At 41.7% G+C, this 27,292-nt stretch overlaps 3 protein-coding genes across 3 annotated transcripts in view; all 3 read left to right on the forward strand.

Annotated features, from left to right (window-relative positions):
• Mmp10 (matrix metallopeptidase 10) lies at positions 1–8,575 on the forward strand. The gene is made up of 10 exons (XM_013009578.1): positions 1–108; positions 775–1,019; positions 1,110–1,258; positions 1,690–1,815; positions 3,685–3,849; positions 4,006–4,153; positions 4,827–4,960; positions 6,587–6,746; positions 6,988–7,091; positions 8,295–8,575. Exons 1-10 carry the CDS (start codon positions 1–3, stop codon positions 8,393–8,395), a joined length of 1,440 nt encoding a protein of 479 aa, XP_012865032.1. The 3' UTR covers positions 8,396–8,575.
• A 2,629-nt stretch (positions 8,576–11,204) lies between these two features.
• On the forward strand, positions 11,205–19,260 carry Mmp8 (matrix metallopeptidase 8). The gene is made up of 10 exons (XM_013009571.1): positions 11,205–11,273; positions 12,363–12,607; positions 13,264–13,409; positions 13,492–13,617; positions 15,410–15,571; positions 16,404–16,521; positions 17,064–17,197; positions 17,559–17,712; positions 18,393–18,496; positions 18,653–19,260. Exons 1-10 carry the CDS (start codon positions 11,205–11,207, stop codon positions 18,754–18,756), a joined length of 1,362 nt encoding a protein of 453 aa, XP_012865025.1. The 3' UTR covers positions 18,757–19,260.
• Positions 19,261–21,001: 1,741 nt separating this feature from the next.
• Positions 21,002–27,292, forward strand: part of Mmp27 (matrix metallopeptidase 27) — a 9,705-nt gene continuing 3,414 nt past the window's right edge. The window contains exons 1-6 of the mRNA XM_013009529.1: positions 21,002–21,103; positions 21,967–22,205; positions 23,456–23,604; positions 23,696–23,827; positions 25,706–25,867; positions 26,052–26,172. Of these exons, the coding sequence (XP_012864983.1) occupies positions 21,002–21,103; positions 21,967–22,205; positions 23,456–23,604; positions 23,696–23,827; positions 25,706–25,867; positions 26,052–26,172 (905 nt within the window). The remainder of the gene's footprint in view (positions 21,104–21,966; positions 22,206–23,455; positions 23,605–23,695; positions 23,828–25,705; positions 25,868–26,051; positions 26,173–27,292) is intronic.

A 27,292-nucleotide genomic window follows, 5' to 3' on the forward strand; every position in this document is an offset into this window, starting at 1 on the left:
ATGAAGTACCTAGCCATCCTCATGCTGCTGGGTCTACCCCTCTGCACAGCGCATCCCCTGCATGGGGCAGTGAAAGAAGAGGAGCAGAAGACCATGGAGCTTGCTCAGGTATTTAATGGAAGCATCCACTGTAGCCATATGGATGGTCCATGAGAAGGACCAAGTGTGTATACTTGGTTCTCCAACACAAAACAGAATCACTTGGTTGGGAGTTAGTGTTGGAACTGTTCGTTTAGCAGTAGAGATTGCTAAAGTGCTAGAGGTGGAAATGCCCTTCATTTAACAGAGAAAGAAAGGCATAGGAAGTGGAGGCCATCTCTCAGGGTTAGAATAAAACAATGACGGCGGCCTTGAGGATAAGTGAAAAGAACAAAAACAAAACAGATGAAGCCTCCCATGTCAGATCTACTTCGATAGCTCTAAATTGATGACAAAAAAATACTAGTTTTGATCCTCAAAAAAAAATCAGTAAATGCTATTTATATTATTATTTGCTATGTGGGGACAAAAAAATTAATCTCACTGCAGTCTTGAAGCAGATCTATATTAGTAATGGAAAAAGTTAGATTATATTTATCCAAAAAAGTATTTACATATTATCAATTTATTTAATTAACTAATAAGTTAATTGCAATGAAACTGTAAAATAAAACATCTTAGTGACAGATCAGATTGTTATATCTACTTTCATTTCAATAAACTGTGTAATAACTAAAATAGTTTTGGAAATTTGGGAAAATGGATAATAATAACTTTTAATTATTATTCCATTAGCACTATCTAGAAAGCTACTACAATTTTGGAAAAGAAGAAAAACAAATTTTTAGAAGAAAGGACAGTAGTCCTGTTGTTAAAAAAATCCAAGAAATGCAGAAGTTCCTGGGGCTGGAGGTGACAGGGAAGCTGGACTCCGACACGATGAGGATGATGGGCAGGCCCAGGTGTGGCGTTCCCGACGTTGGTCACTTCACCACCTTTCCTGACACACCAAAGTGGCAGAAAAACCACCTCACCTACAGGTAATGGGGCCAAGGTTTTCCCAGAAGACTGTAACTTCATCATCTGTGCCACAGGAACCAATGCCACCTTTCTCGATTTTTCTCATCCAGGATTGTGAATTACACGCCAGATTTGCCAAGACAAGTGGTGGATTCTGCCATTGAGAAAGCTCTGAGAGTCTGGGCGGAGGTGACTCCACTCACATTCTTCAGGATGTATGCGGGAGAGGCTGACATCATGATATCCTTCGCCGTTAGAGGTAACCATTTATCTTGTGGCTTGGACAGTTTGAGCTCCTAAGCAAAATTCCTTAGATTGAGGAATTCAGAAGAACAGAAATCCATTGCTCAGAGTTCCTTTGGCTGAGAAATCCAACATCGAGCTGCAGCAGATCTGGTGTCTGGTGAATGAGTCTTCTTCATAGGTGGCATTTGCTGTGGCTTCAATGGCACAAACAGCAAGGTGGCTTTGTCCAGCCTCTCTCATGACTCACTAATGCCATCACGAAGCCCTCATGGATACTATTTGTATTTGAGCTACTCCTAAAGGCTCCATCTTTTAATTCCATTGCATTAGAGGTTAAGCTTCAACATGAGGAACTGGAAGAGCCACCAACTTTCAGATTAGTGTGTTTGCTACTCTCCAACTGAAATAACTAAGAAGATATCCCTTATTTCATTCTTCCACTAGAGCATGGAGATTTTTACCCTTTTGATGGACCAGGAAATAGTTTGGCTCATGCCTATCCACCTGGGCCTGGGTTTTATGGAGACGTTCACTTTGACGAGGATGAAAAATGGACAGAGAATGCATCAGGTGAGTCACAGACCTTGACGACAAGTTTAGAAATCACGTCTAATGCTCCAAGAATTATTTAGTTATCCAGAATGGGCCATAAATGGCATATCCTAACAGCTGAAATTTCTGATTAGTTATGTGGTAACCAGAAGTACTAATCATTACTAAAGAACTTTTTCACAAGTCTATTTTCTTCTTCCTCCTCTCCTTACCAAATACAATGCAGTAAGGAGCATGCAATCTTATTTCCACAACTTAGGATCTTGTGGAGATTTTAGACCTTCTGTAATGAATAATCCTTTTCATCACTTAAATAATAAGTGATAGGTATAAAATGAATTCCACAGGATAATTTTAGACCCCAAACTATGCCCTTGGTATTTTCACTTCCTTCTCATTTGCCTCCTTTGTTCTTAAAAGTAAAGATCAAGAGAAAACATCAAGAAAGTAAAAAATTCTAAGACATCTGCTTAAATAAGCACAGCACTGTGGCTAGCCAGGGAGCTTAGTTGTTGTGAGTGTGTGTGTGTGTCTGGGCCTGGGGTCTGTCCCTCAGCTCTTCAGCTCAAGGCTAGCACTCTACCACTTGAGCCACAGCGCCACTTCTGGCATTTTTTCTTTTTGCTTATGTGGTGCTGAGGAATCGAACTCAGGGCCTCAGGCATGCAAAGCAAGCACTCTTCCACTGAGCCACATTCCCAGCCCCAGTTGTTGTGTTTTCTAAATTGGTTCCAAAAGACTGCTGAGTCTAAACGCAATGGCTGATGTTAACTGCATGCTATTTGTCTTATCAACTGGCTTCTGAAGTATGGAAATAGAATATTTGGCAATTGTGGTTTCTGAAGTTGATTAGGATCCATAGTACAAATGGGGCAAGCACCTTTACTGAATGTACTGACCTCGAGTTTTTGGTGCATGAAATGATCTAGTTTTATTTCAACAGCTATTCTTTTCTCATAATTTCTTGGTTCAATAATTTCTACTGCTAATAAGGATCTTATAATATAGAGAACAGCTGATTTCCAGCTGTGTTTGTGCTGTAGAAGACTGTTATTAAATTGCTTTAAACTGAAGATTGTACAAACCAAATGACATTTATTACTGGGAAGTTTTGACAATGTAAGTTACAAATGACAAAGAGGAAAAAAATGACAAAGAGGAAGAAAAATCTCCCTGTGGGAAATAACCTTCGTTTTGTTGCTTAAGAGTTTAAAGAATGCATACATACTCTGTGATTCATTAATGCTGAAATTGAAACTGGTATATATTACTAAACTTGAACAATGACTTTCCTTTCATTTTGGGACCATAAAGAGTAATATTTACTGACAGAGTATTATTCTTGGTCCTGCCAAAGAAATACCTTCAAGAAGCAATGCTTATCATTGTCCACATAGGAACCCAGTTTTCTTGAACAAGGAGACAACTAGGGAAGTATAAAGTGGAAAAGTGTCTGATGAACTGACTACAAGTCAACCTTGGAAAGCACATGATTCTTTTTTTTTTTTTTTTTGGCGGTCATGGGCCTCGAACTCTAGGCCTGAGCGCTGTCCCTCAGCTCTTCAGCTCAAGGCTAGTGCTCTACCACTTGAGCTACAGCACCACTTCCGGTTTTCTGGTGGTTTATTGGAGATAAGAGTTTCACGGAGTTTCCTGCCAGAGCTGGCTTTGAATTGCGATCCTCAGATCTCAGCCTCCTGAGTAGCTAGGATGACAGGCATGAGTCACTGGCGCCAGCTAAGCATATGAGTTCTTGTACATGATAATCAATGAACTCACAGATAAGAGAAAAGACACTGAGGCTATCCTTTGGGCTGGCATGTGTTCTATATGCATTTTACAGCACAAACAGCTATTAGACTCTGAACATTTATGGTTTCCAAATAGGGACCAATTTATTCCTGGTTGCTGCTCATGAACTTGGCCACTCCCTGGGCCTCTTTCACTCAGCCAACCGTGAAGCTTTGATGTTCCCTGTCTACCAGTCCTTCAAGGACCTGGCCCAGTTCCACCTTTCTCAAGATGATATCGCTGGCATCCAGTCTCTCTATGGTGAGTGAGGACAAAACCAAAGCCTATTCTTTTCCCGTGTTCTTTCTTTTTCAATGTTGTATGATGCTCATCACCCCCAAAACCTCGAGAATGTTTGGAAAGTGTGGAAATTGACATTCCTCCTGATCTGTGCCTCTCCCCATCTGAACCCTCCAGGGCCTCCTCCTCCTCCCTCCCCGACAGCCCCTGTGGTACCCACAGAATACATGCCTCCAAGACACAGAACACCAGCCAAGTGCGATCCTGCTCTGTCCTTCGATGCTGTCAGCACCCTAAGAGGAGAACTCCTGTTCTTTAAAGACAGGTAGGACTAGAAAACCTAAAAGTTGGATTCAGGGTTGCTAGGTGACATGGTAGGGTTTAGGCTGGAATCCCACAGCTCCGAAGGCACAGACCCATCCAACACACCTTCTGTCACTCTAAGCCTCTTGCTGCCTTGTTCTACCTGTCCTGCAGGAGCTACTCCTTTCCATTTCCTTTCATTTCCTTTCCATTTCTCCCATTCAGCCCTGCTTTGTCAAATGAATCTTTGCTGACTCTCAAAATGAATACTTGCAAACCTATAGAAGCAGAGTAGGATCTTTATTTTCACTAAAGAGTATTAGTTCAATAAGTTATTTTTAGAAAAAGTGGCATATGTGCTTATGCACAATATTCCAGTAGTACAAAAAGATATAGAGCTGAAAGAAAAATCCTGTACCTGATCTATCAATTCCCTTTTCCCTTTGCTATGTCACTGCTACTACCCATTTCCTTTGTCTCTGCCCAGAAGTGTTAGTCAGACACCAACACAAGACGTACATAATATTATGATACTGAAAGTAGTCAATAATTCTGCCACAGAATGACATGTGAGGCAGACCTGACAGGGTGCACTGACATTGACTAAAAGGAGGCTATGCTCCTTTTCTCATATAACTATGTCTACATATACTTAAAGAGGAAAGACATTGGCAAATGATTTCTATGTGTTACAGATTCTTTTGGCGCAGACCCCGCTGGAGTCTCCAACCTCAGCGTCACTTGATTTCTGCATTTTGGCCCTCTCTTCCATCAGAGTTGGATGCAGCCTATGAAGTTATCAGCAAGGATACTGTTTTTATTTTTAAAGGTAAGTAGTTGGAAGTGGCACTTTGGCTCAAAGTGGTAGTATGCTAGCCTTGAGCATAAAAGAGCTCAGGAACAGAGCCCAGGCCTTGAGTTCAAGCCCCACAACTGACAAAAAATAAAGGTAAGTACTATATGAGAATTTTTACTTATTAAAATAAAACCTACAATGAAACTCCCTTTGCATAATTAATATATGCCAAAAATCTTACTGCAAAATCTTATTGCAAAAATTTCATAAGCATGAATTTTTCCCTATTATATTAAATTTTAGATGATTTTTTTACTGCAAGACTTGATGTTAATACTTTAATAACATATATAAAGAACATTATACTTGTATTTTTAAACATTCAATGAGTGCCCTGAAAAAATAGATGAAATCCTATATTCATGGATAAAAATTTTACAGTTAAAAATGTCAATTTATCTATGGATGTGACAGTGCTCATTCAAAGGACAAAAGATTTTTTTATGGAATAAAATCCTGGTTTTTATCCCAGTACCCAATAAACAAAGTAGAGATGACCAACAAGGCCAAAAGTCAGCTGTCTAATAAGACTAGAAAAATTATTGAATATCTTATAAAGCTGATGAAGAAAAAGAAAGGTGAAATGATTCAATATTAGCAAAGAAAATGAGATATCAATAACTAGATAAAATAAGGATCTGAAAGCTTGGTACCAATTGATTTTAGACAAAATCAGCAAATTCCTGCAAAAACTGGGTGAAACAAAGTGACTCAAGAAGCAATAGAAATTCAAATAGCATTTTATCAATAGACAAACTGAAAGAGTAATTTAGAAATCTGAGGAGCTACTGGGCCTGGATAGTTCCATTCGTCAATTTGTCTGTCCTTGCCCTGGTACTGCACTATCTCACATAGTAAAGCTTCCTAACACAGAGGTGATCTTCTCATCATTCTATTTTTCAGGAATATTCTGGCTATTTCTTGGTCTTTACCCTCCCACATGAATTACAGAACTAACTCTCTGAAAAGAGTCTTGGAAGACATGGTGTTAAGACTTGAAGGAGGGAGCTTTGCTGTGTGAACCTTTGTGTTTAGATGAGCTTTCAATTTAGAAGTCTTAAACACAGAAGGGTTTTGCAAAAGCAGGGCACATGGAGCTGCTGGAACAGGCAGAAGGCATTCAGATCAGATGAAGCAAGACACATAGATAGCAGGTGAATAATTCAGACTGGTGAGCAAATCAAAGGTAGAGAGATCAACAGATTCACTTGAATTTAGGTGGATGCTGTAGTGCTCAGAAGCACAGATTGCACATGGTGGTTGTGAGGTATCTCGGATGAAATGTCCATAAAGTGATTAATTCACTCATGTAGATCAGCTCAGAAGGGAAGTCAAGGTTAGAAATTTAAATCAAGAACCAGTCACTGTCATTTATAAATAATATACAGGAAGGCAATGAACCATAGTTACATAATAATTTTTTATTTGAATGAATGAATATTCATTCATTCATGTACTCAGGAAATATTTATTAAATACCAGCCAAAAACTAAATATTGGGATTGGAACTAAAACCAAGATCTTTTTAATTCAACAATGCACAATTACCATTTATAAGTTACCATTGTGCCTCCAGTCATATTTTCTTGTTTTTAATAGGAAATAAGTTCTGGGCAGTGAGAGGAACTGATATACAAGCAGATTACCCGAAAGACATCCACACCCTGGGATTTCCTCCAACCATAAAGAAAATTGATGCAGCAGTTTCTGATAAAGAAAAGGAAAAAACATACTTCTTTGTAAAAGATGAATACTGGAGGTGAGATACAAGAGGAATGGCTTTGTCCACCCCTTCTAAGTTTCTTTGATTTGAACCTTTTGATTATGAGGAAGATAATTTAGTTATTCAGCTTTTCAAATGTAAAGGGTTTTAGAATGTGGACCAGTGGGTTATGTGAATCAGAGCCCAAGAGAGATCAAGAAGCCAACTGCTGTTCTCAGGGCATCTACTGCTCATCCCACTGCCAGAAGTGTTGAACTACATCTCTTTCACTGTGCAGATTTGATGAAAAGAGTCAATCCATGGAGCGAGGCTTCCCCAGACGAATAGCTGATGGCTTTCCGGGAGTTGGGCCCAAGGTCGATGCTGTATTACAGGCATTTGGTAAGAGGGCCACCATGTCATTAATTGACAGCACGTGCACTACAAGTATTTCATGCTATCAAAATGAAGTGTGGTCTCTTTTGGACTGCTTCAGCTTCTTGCCTACTGTTGAAAATGCTGCTATAAATATCTGTATACAAATCTTTGGATGATATTTAGTAAAAATGATCAAGCCATACGCTTAAAATTGGCAGCGTTTATGCTATGCAAATGTACCTCCACAAAGTCACTTAAATGTCAGAAAAATGAAGAATCAAAAGTTTTCAAATCATTCAGTCTTATGTCCCTGAAAATTTTAACTTTCTAATATATGAACACTGGGTTTAGATTTTATTTGACTATTGTTCAAGTTTGTTTCAAACCTGCACACAAAATCAAAGGTCCATCCTCACATAGAAGCCATTACCTTTCAGGTCAGATGTCTGTATAAAAGTACAATCAAGTGTGTGTCAGGTTTACTGGTGGCTGGATTTTATTCTCAAGCCCATCCAGTTTTCCCTTTCCTCCTATCCCTCCCGAGAAACCTTGTGTGGGTTTCTTTAGCCCACAGTTGTTTACAATAGTCAGTTGTAGATAAATAGCAGCCTTCCCACACGCTCAAATAGCCAAATCTGATTCTGGTATTGGGTATCTGGGAAAACAAAATTTATTCTTTGCTTATTCTGAGGAGATTCTGGAGGGCTTCACAATTATAATGCTAATAAGGCCAATGACCTTGGTAATAAAACAATTTGATCATCAAGTACACAAAGCAGGGAAGGAACTTCTTCCCATGTCCCTGGATGGAATTACCTCCCAAGTGCTTTAGGATGTAGCTGGCGGAGGAGAGGTTGGAAAGAACATGGGCTGAGGGATAACTAAGATATTAATATACCACTCAACTCCATCTACTTACAGGAAGTATCTACTGTTTTGGAGCACTGGCTTTGGAGTAAAACAGATGAAATGGAATACTCCATCCATTTTTCTTTGGAAATGTTATCTTGGAAAACCATAAAACCTTCCTAATTTTCAGCTTAGCCTCATTAATAATACCTCACACCTTTTTATGCATCAATGTAACACTTTGAACACAGTGCCTATCTCAGAGAATACTTAATATAATCACGCAATCCATGATTTGCTTGTTCCTATTCTAAGCTATATAATTCACACGGCTGATTTACTTGGAGGATGACTTTTTTTTTTCATTTCTGTTCACAGGGTTTTTCTATTTCTTCAATGGATCATCACAGTTTGAGTTTGACGCTAATGCCAGGAGGGTGACACATATACTGAAGAGTAACAGCTGGTTGCTCTGTTGAGATAAGGAGAAGACAAACATGGATATTTTCAACAAATCTAATTTATTGTGAGTCAAGATGGCTGATTATTCCTGCATCTACTGTGGCCAGCGCAGCTGGCAGACATCTTCACGTGTCATGGAGCCTTGTCTGGCCAGCTCTGCTTGTTCCTGCATTACATCACACAAAATGTGCAGTGAGTGAGCGGGTGTTCTATCCACGGGTGTTTTATTATTTATAAGTTAATAAAATATTGATACTTAAAATCTTCAGTTTTGGCCTGCCCCTTGCTTTCAGTGGGGTCTTCATCATTTGTAGTTAATACAGTGAACTGGAGTGCCTCCCTGGCTTACTGACTTCTTCCTAGACTTCAGGATTCTGCTCAAAGGCTAACTTCTCAGATCTGCCTTGTCCTCACTCTGTTCAATATCCTGCTCAAACACTTTTTCCCAGGATGCATATCATATTTTATCACAACTATTGGTTCTAAATGTACCTCTCTCTAAACTACAACTTCCTCGAGTTATTGGCTACTCTTAATGACAAAATACTCAGCATAAAGTAGATGCTCAACAAATGATTGCTGAATGAACAGAAAAATAAGTCTAGGGAAGATGTAATATTTAACGAATAAAGGCTGAGTAGGAGTTGCCTGGTCATAGACTGGAAAGCAAGAAAATTCTAAGTGATTACATGAGCTATGACTCAGAGGTACTAAATACTGCATGTTATGTTTGAGAAATGGGGAGATGTTTAGTGCAGTCAAGGAAAGGGTAGGCAATTTTCTCTTCCAAGAGAAAAATTATCAGATAAAAATATACAATTATATAATGAAAAAAGCCTTTAGTAATAATGGACACTGGTGGTTCATGCCTATAACTTAGCTACTTAAGAAGCTGAGATCCAGAGGATTGTACTTTGAAACCAAGCTAAGCAGAAAAGTCCAAAAGACTCCCTCTTAAAAAGTAATCAGCAAAAGGCTATGTTGGAAGTATGGCTCAAATGATAAAGCACCAGTCAAGCAAGGATGAGGCCCTGAGTGGGAAGGGATGGGAAGGAAAGGGGAGGGAAAAGGTGGGGAGGATCTTAATGACAGCTAAGTAGACGTGAAATAACACTAAAAATATATGATCCTAGAGGAAGCCGGTAGACTTGAGTAAGTCAAAATTAAAGAGCTTCATAAAATGAGGGACATCAAAAACAAAAACAAAAAAACAAGCAGCAGAGAACATGCAGGCAGCCTATAAAACTCACTGACTGAATACCTGGATGCACTGGGGGTGCCCTCTACTGGTATGCCATGGACAGGACATGGCCATGACCACCCCAGGATTTGCTCTCCTCCATGCCAGCCCACTCTGGATCATCCAAAAGATTCCTCTAGGCACACACTGTAATCCTGATACTCTTTAGATTCTGGGATCAGGACACAGATTGTTTCTTAACAGAGGCATTAAAATGTTCACACTGGACATTTTAGAGGAGGCAAGCAAATTGGTGGGAAGAAGGATTAGGAAACTTCATGCTTACTCTTCATACTTCTATTTGAAATTTTAATTTTTGATAAATTAGCATATTTACGTTGTATTAAAAGATTCCTTAGAGTAAAGGACTTTGAAAGAAAACTAAGAGAGTGATGCAGACCTATAATCGCAGCACTCAGGAGACAGAGGCAGGAAGATCACAAGTTGAGGCCAGCCTGTACTACATAGTGAAACTTGGTCTCAAGGGGGAAAATCGAATAAAGAAAAAACTTCACATCAAAGACATGAAAGGAATTTGGTCGACACCTCATAGTTAACATACTGGTTTTCACTCCTTCCCTCATCACAGCCGGTGGGATCCCAGCATGTGTTTGCTTGTCCTGTTGCCAGACCTCTGTACTTTCACCTGGTATTTTGTGCTTAGTGCCTGGGTGTGTGCTGGGCACCCTGTGCATATTCTCACTTCACGGTCACAACACACCGGTGACATAGTGTCTACATCACTATCACCTTACACCTGAGAAAACTGAGCTCCTCAGCAGCCACTGGCCAACAGGGATGAGAAGTTGAAATTAAGAAACAGAGAGAATAAGAAAATCGTTCAAGTTCAAATAATGCTAAAGACTGTAGGCCCATCCGAGCCATGCCTCCAGCCCCTGGGGATGGTTTTTAATACAATGCAAAGCCACATCCTCTAGAAACATCCCTCCACTCGTTCAAGACATGCGCGCACACACACACACACACACACACTCACACACACATGCACTCCCACTCTCACACTTATATATTCACACGCACAGCCTGCTTAGTGACGGCACGCACATTCTCTCCTCCTGGACAGCAGGTAGGTAAGGACAGATTTTGCAGTTGGACCCCTCCATCCCCATACCCCTACCAGTCATCTAATAACATAACTAAACTAAAATATCACCAAAAAAATGTAAACCTAGTACTTTGGGATCATCTCTTTTTTTCCCTCTCCTTGACCAGACAATTTTGTAAAAGTAGATCTAACTGTGAAAAGCAAAATATAGAAAATCACACTTTTTCTGCTGACGGACTCCTTAAATCCTCCTTAAATCACATTTGAAAACTGCAAAACCACCGGAGGGTGGTTAGCCCCGGTTGCCTCACACTCCTGATGCCGCAACTGCCCACAGCTCTCCAGTGTCTTCATAAGGGACCGAAAGAGAGCAGTGAACAGCCCGGGATGTGAGAGCTCCAAGGTCCCAGCAGCAGAAGGGCTCTACCAGAGGATGCAAGGACGAAGGCCAGCAGAGCCTGTATTTGAAGAGATGGCCATATTCAATCTGAAGACACTTACACTTGTGTTCTTTCTCTACATGCAACTTTCCAAGGCTTTTCCAGTACCTTCTGAGCACCTCGTGGAAAGAAATGCAAAAACTGTTCAGGTAAACTCTCAATTGGATGGGTGATTGATTTGCTCATTATTAGAATATTGTAAGGGCTGCATTTTCGATTTAGTCTAAACAGCCTGGAAGAAATTATCTGGATGAAATTTATGAGGTTAACTTCTTTCAGAGACTTGGAGAATATTAAAGTTGACAAGGTAGAGTCTTAAAAAAAATCTAGACATGAGGGGCTGGGAAGGTGGCTCAGTGGTAGAGCGCTTGCCTTGCATGCCTGAGGCCCTGGGTTCGATTCCTCAGCACCACATAAGCAAAAAGAAGCCGGAAGTGGCGCTGTGGCTCAAGTGGTAGAGCGCTAGCCTTGAGCTGAAGAGCTGAGGGACAGCGCCCAGGCCCAGAGTTCAGGCCCCAAGACCGGGCCCCCCCCCAAAAAAAATCTAGACAGGAACACCAGCTGCCCAATTCAAAACTAGCTAGGAATCCTCTAAGGAGGAATGGTTTTATTTCTAAAAACTAAATGATTTTCTTTCTTTCCTACAACTTTCCCTCCAATATACCTGCAATCCAGTTACTAATGGGGGGACATGTAGCTCAGTGGTAGAGCAGCTACCAAAGATGCATGGTTTGATTCCAGGCACCAATTTTTTTAAGTAAAGATAGCAGTTATGATATGTTACTACATAGAAGTTACTACTTATGCTCTGGTATTAACATTGCTTTGTAGTCAAAGGTGTAGAAGAGAGCATGAGGATGGAGGATTATAGTTAACTAAAAATGAGTACATTGTATTACCTGATTTTCCATCAACAGATTGACTTTATAAGCTCTCAGAAGCGAAACTAATAGTTCAATGTTCAATATCCCCCTTAATAAAATAAAAAGAAGATGCAGAAAAGGAGGAGGAAGTCTCCATACACATTTTGTATGTGTGACTCCATCTTCATCCTCTCTGAGGCGTCCACTTCGTGAATAAATTGCTAGAGCTCTGAATAGAAGGACTCTTTGTCTGTTATTAGTCCTGATATGAACTCTTGGTTAATTCTTGCATAACTTGGAAGAAAGATTGTAAAAATGTCCAAAAAATAGAAAGACATTTCACAGCAAGAATTCTCATGTGCTTTCTTTTTCCAGAATTACCTAGAAAAGTTCTATCAATTACCAAGTCTCCAATATCAGTCTGCAAGGAAAAACAGTACCAGTATGATTGCTGAAAAGCTTAAAGAAATGCAGAGGTTTTTTGGGTTGAATGTGACAGGGAAGCCAAACAAGGAAACTCTGGAGATGATGGAGAAGCCTCGCTGTGGAGTGCCAGATAGTGGCGATTTTATGCTAACCCCAGGAAAACCCAAGTGGAAGCGCACAGATCTGACATACAGGTGATATTCCCAGAGTTCCAGACCGCATACACATGGCCAGTAGTGACCGATACGCCAGGCCCGGGGATACTCCCGGGACAGACAGATAAAAACCCCTTACTCGGCAGAGTATAAATAATGAATGAGTGGTCAATGAAAGATGAATGTGTGTGATGAAGGACAGAGATTCCCATAGGTTCTCTTAACTCAAGTTTGCCATTTCTTTCTTCCCCAACTTCTTCCCCAAGTCTCCTAAACTAAATAGGACTTGGCAATAGGAGATATTTTCTCTCTCTCTTCTCTTCTGTCTTCTCTTCTCTTCTCCCTTCCCTTCCCCTCCCTTCTCTTTTCTCTACTTCCCTCTCTCCCCGCCCATGCTAGGATTGTCGCATACCTCTCTTTAGGTTTTATTATTAATAATGACAATGGGCACTCTATGCAGAACACCCCTCACCCAGCAGCAAACAAAATGCTTTACATTACTTGATAGGAGGGCTCTTCTCTTGCCCTCAGTTCCTGAGTGAGGACCTGATGTTGAAAGACGTGTAGCAACTTATCAAACCGTTGTCTGTCTCAAGCTGGACCCTGCATTCCTGGCTTGTTCTCTACTTGCTCCAGTGTGCGGAGGGAGAGCCATCGCAAACAAGTAACCCTCCATGCCCCTTCTCGTTTGGAAGGATTCTGAATACCGTACAGCTGTCAAAGGCACAGGTGGAAAGAGCTGTTGAGGATGCCTTCCGAGTGTGGAGCAAGGCATCACCCCTCACATTCACCAGGGTCCTCCAGGGGGAAGCCGATATCATGATCGCGTTTGCTCGCAGAGGTAGGCCCACTGCAGACACACAGTTCTGCTTTCCCTGGCTCACCTGACAGCTGGGAGCTCACTACAGGTTGTCTTGTTTCAGATCATGGTGACAATTCTCCATTTGATGGGCCCAATGGGATCCTTGCTCATGCCTTTCAGCCTGGACCAGGAATTGGAGGGGATGCTCATTTTGATGCAGATGAAACATGGACACAGAGCTCCACCAGTAAGCTGCCCAAGGTTATGTCCACATTCCGCTTCAGCATTAGCCTCCCCACCGCACATACACATTCCCACTCCCTATATTGCAATACTGCAAATACTTAAATAGATCATTTAAACTTTTTGCCAGTTTTAAATCAATGTAGAGTTTTTTTTTTATTGCTCTGGTTCCTTAGGCAGTCAGCCCATTCCTGCTGCTATGACCGAAAACCTAAAACTCAGAAATTAACCAAGAAACAATTCCCCCATTGTTTTAGAGCCTGCAAAGTTCAAGGTGCTGGCTTCAGGTGAGGTCCCTTGTGTTTTATTCTCATATACTAGAAGATAAAAGAGGACAAATGAGAACAAACTGGAAACCTCAAGCCCTTTTACAATAGCACTACTCTAAGCACTTCCCAAACAAGCCGCACCTCGAAACACTATTGCTGGAAAGACTAACTTTCTAACACATGGATTTCTTTTTTTTTCTTTTCTTTTCTTTTTTTTTTTTTTTTTTGTCAGTTGTGGGGCCTGAACTCTGGGCCTGGGTGCTGTCCCTGAGCTCTTCAGCTCAAGGCTAGCACTCTACCACTTGAGCCACAGCGCCACTTCCAGATTTTTCTGCTTATGTGGTGTTGTGGAATTGAACTCAGGCCCTCATGCATGTGAGGCAAACACTCTACCACTGAGCCACCTTCCCAGCCCTAACACATGGATTTCTGAGAGAGACGTTCAAACCATAAGAGGCAGGGATCCAAAAGCCCTGGATCATGGTCCACACCTGCCAAGGCTCTGCTTATTTAAGTGCAGGTTGTGGATCGTGTTTATACAGCATCCGGGGCCCTTACACTCCACATGGCAGAGCTGAGTAGCTGCACGGAAGGTATAGGGCTCACAAAATTTGAAGTGCTTTGCCATTGCTTTAAGTCAGGTCTCTTTAAAAACATTCTGAAATTGAATGGGGTTTGAAAAGGCCAATTGATCATAAATAATCAGGATTATCTGGCAAAGGTTCCTAGTTCAGAAAGAGTTGCACGTTCACTTTACAGTTACTTTGTTTCCCAGGAGCTCTTTTCCAGGGATAGATAGCAATCGGCTCCTTCCAGGACAAGCCTGGTGATAAGAATGTCTGGGCTGTCTGGAGGAAACAAGAGCTAGGACTGGCCACATGGTGAGGATAATATGCCAGAAAGCCATTTAAAAAAAAAAAATAAAAGGAAAGGAGCCTTCTACTTCCTCACACAATTTTCTCATCACCAATGTTGTGTCTGTCCCTGACCTAGGAGATATACATGCCCAAAGATAAATAATAATTTCCCGCGACTCTGTGTTCCCATAGCCCCAGGCCCTAGCTCGGGTAGCCATTTCCTCTTGCCTTACTTACTGATACACCTATATGCTTTCTCCCCTGTCTAGTCTCTGCTCTCTAATTATTTTTCCAAGACAAAGCAAGGGTTGTCTTTGGAAAGGCTTTCTGCGTTGTATTGCCGCCTGTTTAAAACTATCAGGGTTTACAGAATCTGTACCAAATTATGTCCAATTCTTTGCCTTCTCATTGAAGGCCCTGAGTGGTTTTTCTACTCTCTTCCTTCTTGCCTGACTTAATGGTTGACATTCTCCAGCTATGCTGTGAATTGACTGTTTTTAGGGTACATGCTGCCTTCCAACTCCTCTACGCTTGCTTCTTCCTTTACCCCCAAGCCTACTTCAGAAACATCTGACATTTGTCCTTCTATGACAAGGGCCACCCCCTCTAAAGATGGTGGACAGCCTCTCCATCTTCTTCCTAGATGATCCCACATGTCCTTGCATTTTAGATTACAACTTATTTCTTGTTGCTGCTCATGAATTCGGCCACTCCTTGGGGCTCTCGCATTCCTCTGATCCTGGCGCCTTGATGTATCCCAACTACGCTTTCAGGGAGCCCAGCACCTACTCCCTCCCTCAAGATGACATCAACGGCATTCAGGCCATCTATGGTAAGGCCGTCTGAAGAACAGTGCAGAATATGCTTACTTTGCATCTTGGTTCCATTCTGATGTTAAGTGCCTTAAAGAAAATGTTGGTGGCTAAGTGTGGTGATGTATTATTGTAATCTTAGTGTTCGGGAGAGTGAGAAAGAACAGTCCCGAGACCTGGGACTATTCTTTGTGACAGCAGAACTTCCAGGAGTGATTAGCCCTACACTAACTCTCTGTTCCTCGATACACACACACACACACACACGCACGCACACACGCGCACACACACACACACACACACACACACGCATGCACGCGCGCGCGCGCCCCTATCCTTTCTTTGCTTACCAGTGTTTTAAGTTCTCTTAGCTATTAATATCGCCCTTCATTCCACAGTGATACAAATTCTTACAGAAAAGATGCTGACCTACAGCTATAGCTCTGTACTGAAGTGTACAGGAGTGATATCAGATACTTGCTAGCGCATGACTACTGAGGGGGAGGAGGAAATAGATAATCAATGGCCACAAAAGTAGAAAGAGGAACTGAGAAAGGGGAGAATATTAGAGTTTAAAAAGGAAAGAATATGAAATTCAAATTTCTATACTTTCCAATGTAACTCATACAGAACCACTGTTACTTTTTTTTTCTGGTCTGAACTCAGGTCCTTTGCACATGGTAGGTGGGTGCTGTACCACCTGAGCCATGTCCTCAGACACGATCACTACTCTTATTAGACAAACTGAATGTTTAAGCAGTGCTCAGTGCCTTGCTTCCTCTCCACATGAAGGCCTTGAGGCCTAAAGGACTGTCTGAAGTGGACTTAGATTATGTTTCCACTCCCTCCTAGGTCCTTCACACGACCCCATCCAACCTACAGGACCCAGCACACCGAGAGCCTGCGACCCCCGGCTGACATTTAGTGCTGCCACCACACTCCGTGGAGAAATACTCTTCTTTACAGACAAGTATGGAACTGGACTGTGCCTTCCCCCAACTTCTTGCACTAGCATGCCTTAAAACAGTATACTACAGACGTCACTATTACCGCCCAACACATGGGCATCAGTATACGCTGCATAACTCAAAACACCCAGGGAAGGAAATGAAAAAACTAAAATATTTACAAGATATCTATGATGATGTCAATAGACCTGTTGACATCATCACAGACGAAGCTTGACTGCTTCAGAAATCAGTAATAAGTTTAACCCTAAAACATCCTCCTGGTCTGTTCAAATCAGTCAAGTTAGTGGACCCATCGCTTCACTAGCTCAGCTAGTGAATGTCCTCAATGTCCCCACAAACCTGTGCCGTTCACTGAGCTGGCTACTGCGTATCCTGTATTGCTCCTACTCCCAGAGCTGCCCAGGGCCACAGGCAGTGACTACAGAGTGTGTTCCTGGGCATGCAAATGTGCTTGTGAGTGTGTGAGTGTGTTTGTGGGTGTGCTTGTGAGTGCACAAGTGCATTCACGAGTGTGTGAGTGCCTCCTTATGTCCATCATCAGGTACTTCTGGAGACGACACCCTCAGCTGCGGCAAGTCGAGCTCAATTTCATTTCTCTGTTCTGGCCAGCCCTCCCAAGTGGCATTCAGGCTGCTTACGAGGATCTTGATAGAGACCTAGTGTTCCTGTTTAAAGGTAACTTCCTGAGGTTTTCTTCTTATTCTAGTCCTCCCTGAAGAGGTAGGCTGGGTCCTTCGTGGTCACTAACTACCATGTGAATTTGAGCAGGCTGCATGCTCTCCAGGACTCAGGGCCTCATCCATGAAATGAGAAGATGGCACTGGGTCATCTGTAGTATTCTCCATCCTCACATGAGGTGTAATTCTCTAAGATTCCTCAAGGTGATAACTTAGCTTTGGTGGAAAAGCTACAGGTGATAAGACATCAGCTGTGGATCCCTGAATGTCAGTTAAGAAGTGTGAACATGGATGAATGATGGGGCTGAACAGCCCCTGTGAACTTCTCTCATTTCATGTGTAACCTGAGCTTTTGGCAGGCAGGCAATACTGGGCTTTGAGTGGCTATGACATCCAGCAAGGTTACCCCAGGGACATCTCAAACTACGGCTTCCCACACACCATCCAGGCGATCGACGCCGCTGTTTCCTATGCAGGAAAGACATACTTCTTTGTGAATGACCAGTTCTGGAGGTAAGGTAATCTGCTTTGGGTTTTTTTTTTCCAAGTAGAAGTTGGAATCTGTGTTTCTCTGCCCTGTTTACAAGCCAGCAACAATCAGGCTTCTGAAGGTTAAAGAAAAAAATCTAGATGGTCTTTGATAGCTTTAGTAGGAATAATATCCTTCTTTCACAAAATGGTTGGAGTGGAACATAGAGTCTGAAATTTCCATTTCTATAAAATCATAATGCCTGAATAAAAGTATTGAGGACTCTATATCATAAAGCCATACACATCCTCACTCAGCACCAGGGCAGGACAAAAGAGAGACAGGGGAAGACCAGACTATGACTTGGAGTTAAATTCCAATATGCCTGATAAACTTCATCCAGAACACCTGCACATATTAATGTGTAGGATAAACTTAGCATTCACATTTATACACACACATACATATATATGCAGATGTGCTAAGTATCAACAAAATACAATCTGGAGGAGATGCAAGCTCTTGCTTTGGGAAATAACAGAACTTGTTCTTATAGTTAATGGCACTCATATATTTTATAAGTAAATATGTAGCCTTAGAAACAAGCCATTCCTAATCTCAGCAAATAGGACACTGGAAGAGTGGATGAGAGTGTACTTTATGACATACAATAAAAATAAAACTTGTGTTGATTTTAAGTCCTGTAATGGTTTGTCCTTACCAGATATGATAACCAAAGGCAATCCATGGAGCCAGGTTATCCTCAAGAGGTGTCCCGTGTCTTTCCAGGATTAGAAAGTAGAATTGATGCTGTTTTCCTGCAGGATTGTAAGTAGGAAGAAAACTATGATCAAATCTGTTTAAAGTTTGAAAATGACATGTTTTCCTTTGGATGTTATATTTGGGCAGGGGCTATGTTTATAGTTGAAGATGTTTGAGATCTTCTATACGCTAATTCAGTACATTATCTCTCTTTTTTAATAGATTTCTTCCTTTTCTTCAGTGGGCCAAGATATTATGCATTTAATCTTCTTGCTCGTAGAGTTACCAGAGTTGCAAGAAGCAATTTATGGCTAAATTGTAGATAAGGAAGCAAGATTGGAAATACTTCTGTCTATGTCCTTATTATGGACCTTACATATGCACACCCTGTCCTGCGGATGCTTCTCTCACTACTGGATAACAAATAAGGTTCTCTCCGCCGCCACATTCTCTGGGCCTGTTCTCAGCAAGAAGACGCTTAGAAGATTCCATTGTTGGCCCAGGCTTATTTTGTTCTTTGATATTCCATCTCAGTGTAGGGGTGCCATCTCACAGGGACGGAAGTGCGCCCCTCTTGTCCCCACAGAGCTCATGAATTCAGTACTTGTTGGTCTGACTTCTGTAACTCACTATCTCATTGCTTTCTTCTCTCACTTTGAATATTCTCGAGACTCTAAACATCTCTTACATTAAATATGCTGCATGAAGTTTAGCACTGAATTTGGGTTAGAGGTAAGGGTTATAAACCACATAGAGAATATACACGAGGCTCTTACAGAAATTGTGGTGTTATTTTTTTGCTCTTGGAAAGAAATAAAGAGAATTTAAGTTGTGGTTTGAATTGTGTCCCTTTCAAAAAGAATATTGAGGTCATAGCCATGGTACTGATGATTGTGAACTGACTTGGAACCAGAGTGTTCACAGCTGTAATCAATTGAGTTAACATGGTTTCAAGGTGGGCCCTTAATCGATATGGTTTTTGTTATTATAAGAAGAGGGAAAGGCTATGGAATGTATCTCAGTGCCAGAACATTGTCCTAGCATGCATGAGGTCCTGGATACAATCCCTAGTACTTCTCAGGAAGAAAAACAACATGAGAGAGAATGACTTGGCGACCACACAAGGAAGAAGACTGAAGACAGAGCCTAAGATTGGAATGATGCATCTACAAGCCAAGGAATCCCAGGACTGCCAACAACCACCCCAAGACTGGAAAAAGGCTAGGAAGGAACTTTTCCTATAACCTCCAGGCTATAGGCATAGGCACTTCTGAGTTTGGTCTTCCGTTCTTCACGACTGTGAGAGAATAAATGTGTATTGTTTTATGCCACCAAATGTGCTACTTTGTACACTAAGAGGAGGAACCATCAGTGCTGAAATAAAGCCTTGCTAAGGATTCCTGGGTATCTCCCAGGACAGCAGCAAAAAGAAGAGGTCCCATTTCCTCTCCTGCCTCCTTCAAAATAAGCCCTAAAGGCCAGGAATTATATGTTTACTTAGGGTCTGTAGTAGATTCTTAAGCTATAGTACAGATGTTTTATTCAGAATACAGTTCAAGGAAGAAATTTGGAAAGGTTTATGCATGAGTTGCTAATATTTGGGAAGAAAAAGAAGGAAATTTTAACACACGGTAGAGAAAAGGGTGAGAACACCACAAGTTGTGTTGCTTGGTCAGAAAGTGGCCCACATAAAGAAAAGAATACTGAAATCAATCCAAAAGACTGTCTCTAACCATACCTTTATTTCTAATATTAATTCTGCCCCCCCCCAGCCTTTGTAATCTGTGTCCTTTATGAGTTCTTCATCTGGCTAGTCAACTGTCTTCCTCATAAAACCCACCGTTCCATCCTCCATGGCTGTGTACTCATACGTTTGCCCTCATCAGAACAGATTTCCTACAGCTCATTTCTGCAGTTTCCTGCTTCCTTCTGCTCAAAGAGATGGTGAATGGGTAGATGGCCCCATTCAATAGTCTGAGGATACAGATAGAACAACTGTGGGGGTGGGGAGGAGGTCCCCTTGTACAGCCTCTCTGTCTGCCACTTCCCCCTCTCTTCCTACTTCCTAGCTGCTGTGGGGTGAGCAACTTTTCTCTACTACCTCTTTTCTTTTACCATGGCCTCAAGCAATGAAGCCAACATGATGGACCTTACCCTTTAAAACCAGGAGCCCAAAGCAATCCTTCCTCCCTGAAGTTGCTCTCTTGTATTTTGCCACAGCAACACACCACCTGGCAGCCTGAATTCACCAACCAGACTGCATTCACCATAACTGATGAATGTCTGAAAACTTCAGAAGAATTTATGAATAGGAAAATCTAACAACATTGCAGAGAGAAAACTAACATTTCCTAGAATGTTCAATTCAATAATAAACAATGTGGTTAGTCAACAATGACAGATTATGATTGTGAAATCAAGTCTATCTAAGGAAAAAAGCAACTTGTGACACACTTCATGGTGAGTTTCCTTTTCTGTTATTAATTAAATGTTAATGCAAACTGATTCATGCCACGTCTCACTATTTTCTAAATTCTGTACACACAGAAACAGGCTTTAACTGAAAGAGGAATGAAGAGCCATTGGCCTTTGTTTTTGCTTCTTATAACATTTTCTTCTGCGTTTCCTGCAGACTTGGAGGTGGAGAATGAGGGAGACAAGCAGCTGGCTCAGGTACTGTCTTAATAAATCTTGTTAGCAAATATTGATTTTCATTGTATTACCTTTCTCAGATCCTAAAAAGATGGCAAATTCCAGCAAGAGTCCCAGACTTTCTTGTGAGAAGGAATCACTTTCTGTTTGTCTAAAGACATTAGAGACTGTGGGAAAGTGGGGATACAAGTAAAACAGGGAACAGAATCTACTAAAACTTTTTTTTAAATGGTCACAAGTGTAACAGTATTTAGTGAGTGGAGGAAGAGTCATCCCTACAAAGAGTAGAGATCTCTGTAATCATAATTTAAGACATCCAGAAGGATCCAATGTACAATATGGACAGTGTGTGTGTGTGTGTGTGTGTGTGTGTGTGTGTGTGTGTGTGTGTGTGTGTTTGCACACTGCTTTGGAAATTCCTCTTAAAAGTCAGTGCAGTTAATTGGTAGTATTTGTTAAATAAAATAAATACGAAAAACAGATAATAAGCTATCTCTTCCAGAATTTGTCCTAAAAATTCTAAGTGTAAGGAATAGCAAAAGTATGTCAGATGTGTTGACATTAAATAGGTAGATGTTTCATTCTGTTCTGTGGAAGTTTGGAGTTTTAAGGGCTGTGTGATTTGGCTAATTCTGGTCACTCATAAATCAACTGATTCTTGAACCTGTAAGATCAGGATGACTCCTTTCTTTCCTCTTTCTGTTTTTCCTTTCTTCTTTCCCCTCACTATTCATTTCCTTCTTTCTCTCCCTATTGCCAAAATATGTATATATGTATATATGAATATGGACTTATATTTACATATATATCAGGCTATCTTATTTTATCCTGAGATGGAGATTCGCTCTCCTAGAGTCTGCGTTTCTTTTTGTCTTTTTGGTCAGGCATATCTCAACCAGTTCTACTCTCTTGAAATAGAAGGGAGTCATCTCATTCAAAGCAAGAATAGAAGCCTCCTAGATGGCAAAATTCGGGAAATGCAAGCATTTTTCGGATTGACAGTGACGGGGAAACTGGACTCAAACACTCTTGAAATCATGAAGGCGCCCAGGTGCGGGGTACCCGACGTGGGGCAGTATGGCTACACTCTGCCTGGGTGGCAAAAGCATCACCTCACATACAGGTAACGCTTCTACCAAAGGAGCAGAGTATCATCCCCAGGACATGAGAGTTTATGCCACTGACAGTCCCCGTGTATGCATGTGCAGTTGTGCGTGTGTGATTTCATAGATTTCCTACATTCTATCCTCACTACACACCTGTGAAGCAGGCTCTGATGGAGCTCCCCCCTTATGTGCAGAGAAACAAAATCAAAAGGTGATTTCCCATAGCCACGGTTACATGGGAGGCTGGCTTCAGTCCCTAGGCTCTGCTATTCCCTGTGGAAGCTCAGGCCCAGGAGCACCACCAGCGAGCAGGACAAGCCTGAAGGCAGGATGAAAATGTGCAGTGGGACTAGAAGAGCATGGGAATGCAGGCAGCTCAGGTTAGAACTGTCACATCTTTGGTAGGTCCAAGTATGGAAGATGGGGTTGGGTGTCTTGAGGAAAGGGAGGTTAAGTTTCTGCTAGAACGTAGATGACCTATGAAACCTGCTGGAAAACAAGAAACAGGAATGTTTACCACCACTGTGGAGACTTTTTTTCCCTGAGACTTAGGACTTGAGATCAAAATGGACTGGACTTATCTAGGAAGGAAACACAAGCAAGAGAAAAAAAAATCCGTAAATTCTTTGTGGCTCTTATGACTCAATTCAGGATACACGCACACCTTTGAGTATACAGCCACTTGAGAAAATAAAGCTCAGCTGTTTAAAAAGACATGTAATCTATTTACATACAGTCAGGATGTGTTCTTAAGAAAATTCTTCAACTGCTTTGAATCTGCTTTGTAAGAGCAGTAACACTGCCTGATTCACCAGGAAGATGAAAGACTTGACTTGCATACCACCTAATAAAGTGATGGCAAATGAAGTGATGTGCCAATGTCATGTTATATGAAAATTGCTTCAGTGAGGTGATCTGCAAATGTGAGATAATGGTGCAATACCAAATGTTATTGGAGTCCAGGACTGGTAAGGTACAAATTATTGCTTTTAGCATGTATGTGCACACATATATAGATTACCAGCCATTGCCATCTACATTCTCATTTTCTTTTCTTTTTTTCTCCTGGGGCTTGAACTTAGGGCCTGAGCAATGTCCCTGAGCTTCTTTTGCTCAAGACTAGCACTCTATCACTTGAGCCACAGTGCCACTTCCAGCCTTTTCTATTTATGAGGTACTGAGGAATCAAACCCAGGGCTTCATGCATGCTAGGCAAGCACTCTACCACAGAGTCACCTTCCCAGTCCCTCATCATTCTCTTTTTCAGAATAATGAACTACACTCCAGACATGGCACGTGCCGACGTGGATGAGGCCATCCACAAAGCTTTAGCAGTGTGGAGCAAAGTCACTCCACTGACATTCACCAAGGTCTCCAGGGGCATTGCAGACATCATGGTTGCCTTTAGGACCCGAGGTAGGGCTTCCAACAGAGAAACATGTGCTAATTTTCATCTCAGGAGGTTTTTGGAGGAGGCTGATCTTTGTCTTCGTGAATTGTGTCTCAGTCCATGGCTGGTGCCCTCGGTACTTCGACGGCCCCCTGGGAGTGCTTGGCCACGCCTTTCCTCCTGGTCTGGGGCTGGGTGGTGACACTCACTTTGATGAGGATGAGAAGTGGACAACCACCGATGAGGCAGGTGAGTCTAAGAGTCTTCATAAGAAATCTGTATTATTCCAAAGAATACCTGCCACAGGTAGCTTTGTAGCTAGTTGCCTTTTACCTCCAAATTTCTTAATTTCTCCAAGTTTTCTATATTTCAAGATGGCATTACTAGAAGTGTCGAATAGCTACTTGAACAACTGCATGGTCCACACAATATCTGTACAATGTCCTCACAAATTTGCTAGTCCTGGTGTGATGTCAGCTTTTTCCACTTATTCATGTGCTTACTCATAGGTCCACAATACCTGAGGGCCCACTTTGTGCCTATCACTAGGGCCTGTCTTCCCTTATCCCAGGAAAGTACAAGTTGTAGGTGTCTGGTGGGCAGGAGGCTTCATTAAACAGTCTTGACCAAATGACTGTGCAACACAAGTTAATGGCACACAAAAATCTGTTCTTCCATGTATAGTAAGGCTGGCAGAGAGATCCGGGCTCCTCATAGCCACGCTATGAGGAGCAAGGCAGTACCTCATGAGTTAGCCATCACCTCATGAGTTAGCATCACAAGCAGACAAGACAACAAAGGGAGATTAAACCACATCTGCTGTGCATCTTCTGCTTAGACATAGCCCAGTACCTCTTAAGGCACTTCTTAATGGCTGTGCTCAGACAGTTACAAGGATATAGTGTAGAACTTGCCAAAATCAGGATTAGAGAGGCAGAGATCAAAGATGGCACTGTCTTTCCATCCTATAAAATGAATATGACCCATATTGCTCTAAGTCCTGCCAAAGGGGATGTATGAGATAAATTATTAATAAGCATTTCTGGACCCAAGTTGGCAGGGCTTGCCTGAAGGACAGGGAACAAATACAACCCTCAACCAAGTTCTGGGTAGAAGCCCAAACAGCAGTTCTGAAAGAGTCACCTTTTGACCACTTTGTTACATTTCCTCTGAGTAGAAGGAAGCCAGAGAAGGAATACACTGGCAGAAGGAATGGAAGAAAGAACATAAAAAGTGTAGTAATGCAATAAAACTCTGTACAATAGATAAAATATAAGGCTGGGGAAAGACAAGGATCAGATCCTGGTGACTATGGGAAGCTACAGACTATGGAGAACCTCTGAAGAATATCAGCATGTATAAAATATTCACATATTGCATTTTTTTTGTCAGTTGTGAGGCTTGAACTCTGGGCCTGGGCACTGTCCCTGAGCTCTTCAGCTCAAGGCAAGTACTCTACCACTTGAGCCACAGCGCCACTTCTGGTTTTCTGGTGGTTAACTGGAGATAAGAGTCTCACAGACATTTCTGCCCAGGCTGACTTTGCACTGCAATTCTCAGATCTCAGCCTCCTGAGTAGCTAGGGATAACAGGTGTGAGCCACTGGCACAGGATTGCATAATTTTTTAACAATACTATTTATTTCTGAGTCAGTGCTTACAAGTCATTTACCTATGGTGGGTTAAATTTCTCCATAATATGACTAATACTAATTATTAGTTATTAGACCTGAAATATTTCCCAGATAAATGATGGCACATATATGTTATTACAATCAACTTTTGTACAAAGACTTTCATTTCCCTCAGCTACTTTCTATCTTACAGGAAACCATTCTCTCTTGCATGGGCACATTCTCTTTCTCTCTCTCTCTCTCTCTCTCTCTCTCTCTCTCTCTCTTTCTGTGTGTGTGTGGGTGTGGGTGTGCGCGCGCGCATGTGTGTATGTGCGTGTCTTCTGTCTCTCTGTCTCTCTTTTCTCTCCCTCCCTCTCTGATGATGAGTGAGCCCAGGGCCTTGACCATTCTAGACAAATAGCAAGCACTCTACCACTGAGAAACATTCCCAACAACCATTCTCCTTTTGATCAACTCATTCCTCATGTTTTCTTTTTTTAAAAAAAATTAAGGTTTCAACTTGTTCCTTGTGGCTGCTCATGAATTTGGTCATTCACTGGGACTCTCTCACTCCAATGATCAAACAGCTTTGATGTTCCCGAATTATGTCTCCCTGGACCCTAACAGATATCCACTTTCTCAGGATGATATCAATGGAATCCAATCCATCTACGGTGAGGAAAGTGATAAGCCTGAAGGTATGACAACTAAATAGGAAGCTTTTGAGAAAGAATATTGAGAAAGTTGCTCCGTGAAATTATTATCATGAGGCAATTATTTGCTTAGGTGAAATCTGTATGTAGACATATTTCCTCATGCCTTCTTAATGTGCTGTGGTATTTTCTTTTCACATCAAAGGAGGTCTACCCCAGGCAACCTCCAAGCCAAGGGCACCCACCATACCCCATGCCTGCGACCCTGACCTGACCTTTGATGCTATTACTACCTTGCGCAGAGAAGTCATGTTCTTTAAAGGCAGGTAAACCTATTCCCTTAACACTCAACCACCTATGGAGAGTTTTCTATCCCAGGAGTTTGGGAACTGCCCATGCACATGCCCCTTACTTAACATGTTACGACTGCGTATGCTGTTGTTTTGCCACCTGCATATATCTTAGACCCTGTTTGAAATTTTTGTTTTGAAATGTTTTAGAGTAACTTTTTGAATGATCATAAGAACGTGAAGTATATTTTCAGTGACTTTTTGGCAACGTAAAGTGCTCTTCCCTCTAGTGTTGCTTAAACCACCCTATGCTTGATATCAGAAGCTTATCGAGACTCTTTTCATGAATTTTGTTAACAAGTTCAGATCATAATGACATCTTGATATTGCAGTAGTTTTTCCATGAAAATCAGAAATAACTACAAGCAAGTCCTCTTTCCTCAATCAAGAGCCAGCTGTTAAATCTAGACCAGCACAGAACACCACCTTCCATTTCTTAATGTTTCATCAGTGAAATGGTAACTGTAACAGGAAGTTCACTGTATTCGCTCGCTTCATTCACTATTTATAACTTATTGGGTTGAATCGCCATCTACATTGTATATCAATTATGTCCATAACTGTTTTCAGAGTCCCATGACCATTTTCAGAGACGAGTGTCAGGACATACATCATTTGACTAGGACCTGGGGAGGGGCAGGCAGGGAGAGTATGTGAAATGGGACTCCTTTCAGCAGGACTGCCCACCACTGTACAGGTTATCACACAAGCTTACTTGGAAATGGAAATGGAAGACAGAGTCTTCTCAGCTATCACTCACAGATTCATAGTTTTATAGGCAGAAGGAAATTCTAAGCAACTATTTTGGCATGCCAATGACAACATTTCTTCATTCCAGGAAACATCAGCATCAAACATTCCTCCTAGGTTGCTTGGTATTGGCTTAGCATGTTGGATGTCGCTACACAGATGAGATCATTGAGCACTCAAGACCTATTTTTATAAGATTTCCATGGATAGGGGCTGGGAAGGTGGCTTAGTGGTAGAGTGCTTGCCTTGCGTGCCTGAGGCCCTGAGTTTGATTCCTCAGCACCACATAAGCAAAAAGAAAAAAGCCAGAAGTGGCGCTGTGGCTCAAGTGGTAGAGCGCTAGCCT

This window comes from Dipodomys ordii, unplaced genomic scaffold, assembly GCF_000151885.1.
Source record: "Dipodomys ordii isolate 6190 unplaced genomic scaffold, Dord_2.0 Scaffold10, whole genome shotgun sequence".
Classification (NCBI taxonomy): domain Eukaryota; kingdom Metazoa; phylum Chordata; class Mammalia; order Rodentia; family Heteromyidae; genus Dipodomys; species Dipodomys ordii.

Coding starts and splice junctions, on each gene's coding strand:
- Mmp10 (XM_013009578.1), top strand. CDS start 1: ATGAAGTACCTAGCCATCCTCATGCTGCTGGGTCTACCCCTCTGCACA. Junction 109..774: donor AGACCATGGAGCTTGCTCAG/GTATTTAATGGA, acceptor TTATTCCATTAG/CACTATCTAGAAAGCTACTA. Junction 4,154..4,826: donor CTCCTGTTCTTTAAAGACAG/GTAGGACTAGAA, acceptor TATGTGTTACAG/ATTCTTTTGGCGCAGACCCC.
- Mmp8 (XM_013009571.1), top strand. CDS start 11,205: ATGCAACTTTCCAAGGCTTTTCCAGTACCTTCTGAGCACCTCGTGGAA. Junction 12,608..13,263: donor CGCACAGATCTGACATACAG/GTGATATTCCCA, acceptor CTCGTTTGGAAG/GATTCTGAATACCGTACAGC. Junction 13,618..15,409: donor ATGGACACAGAGCTCCACCA/GTAAGCTGCCCA, acceptor CTTGCATTTTAG/ATTACAACTTATTTCTTGTT.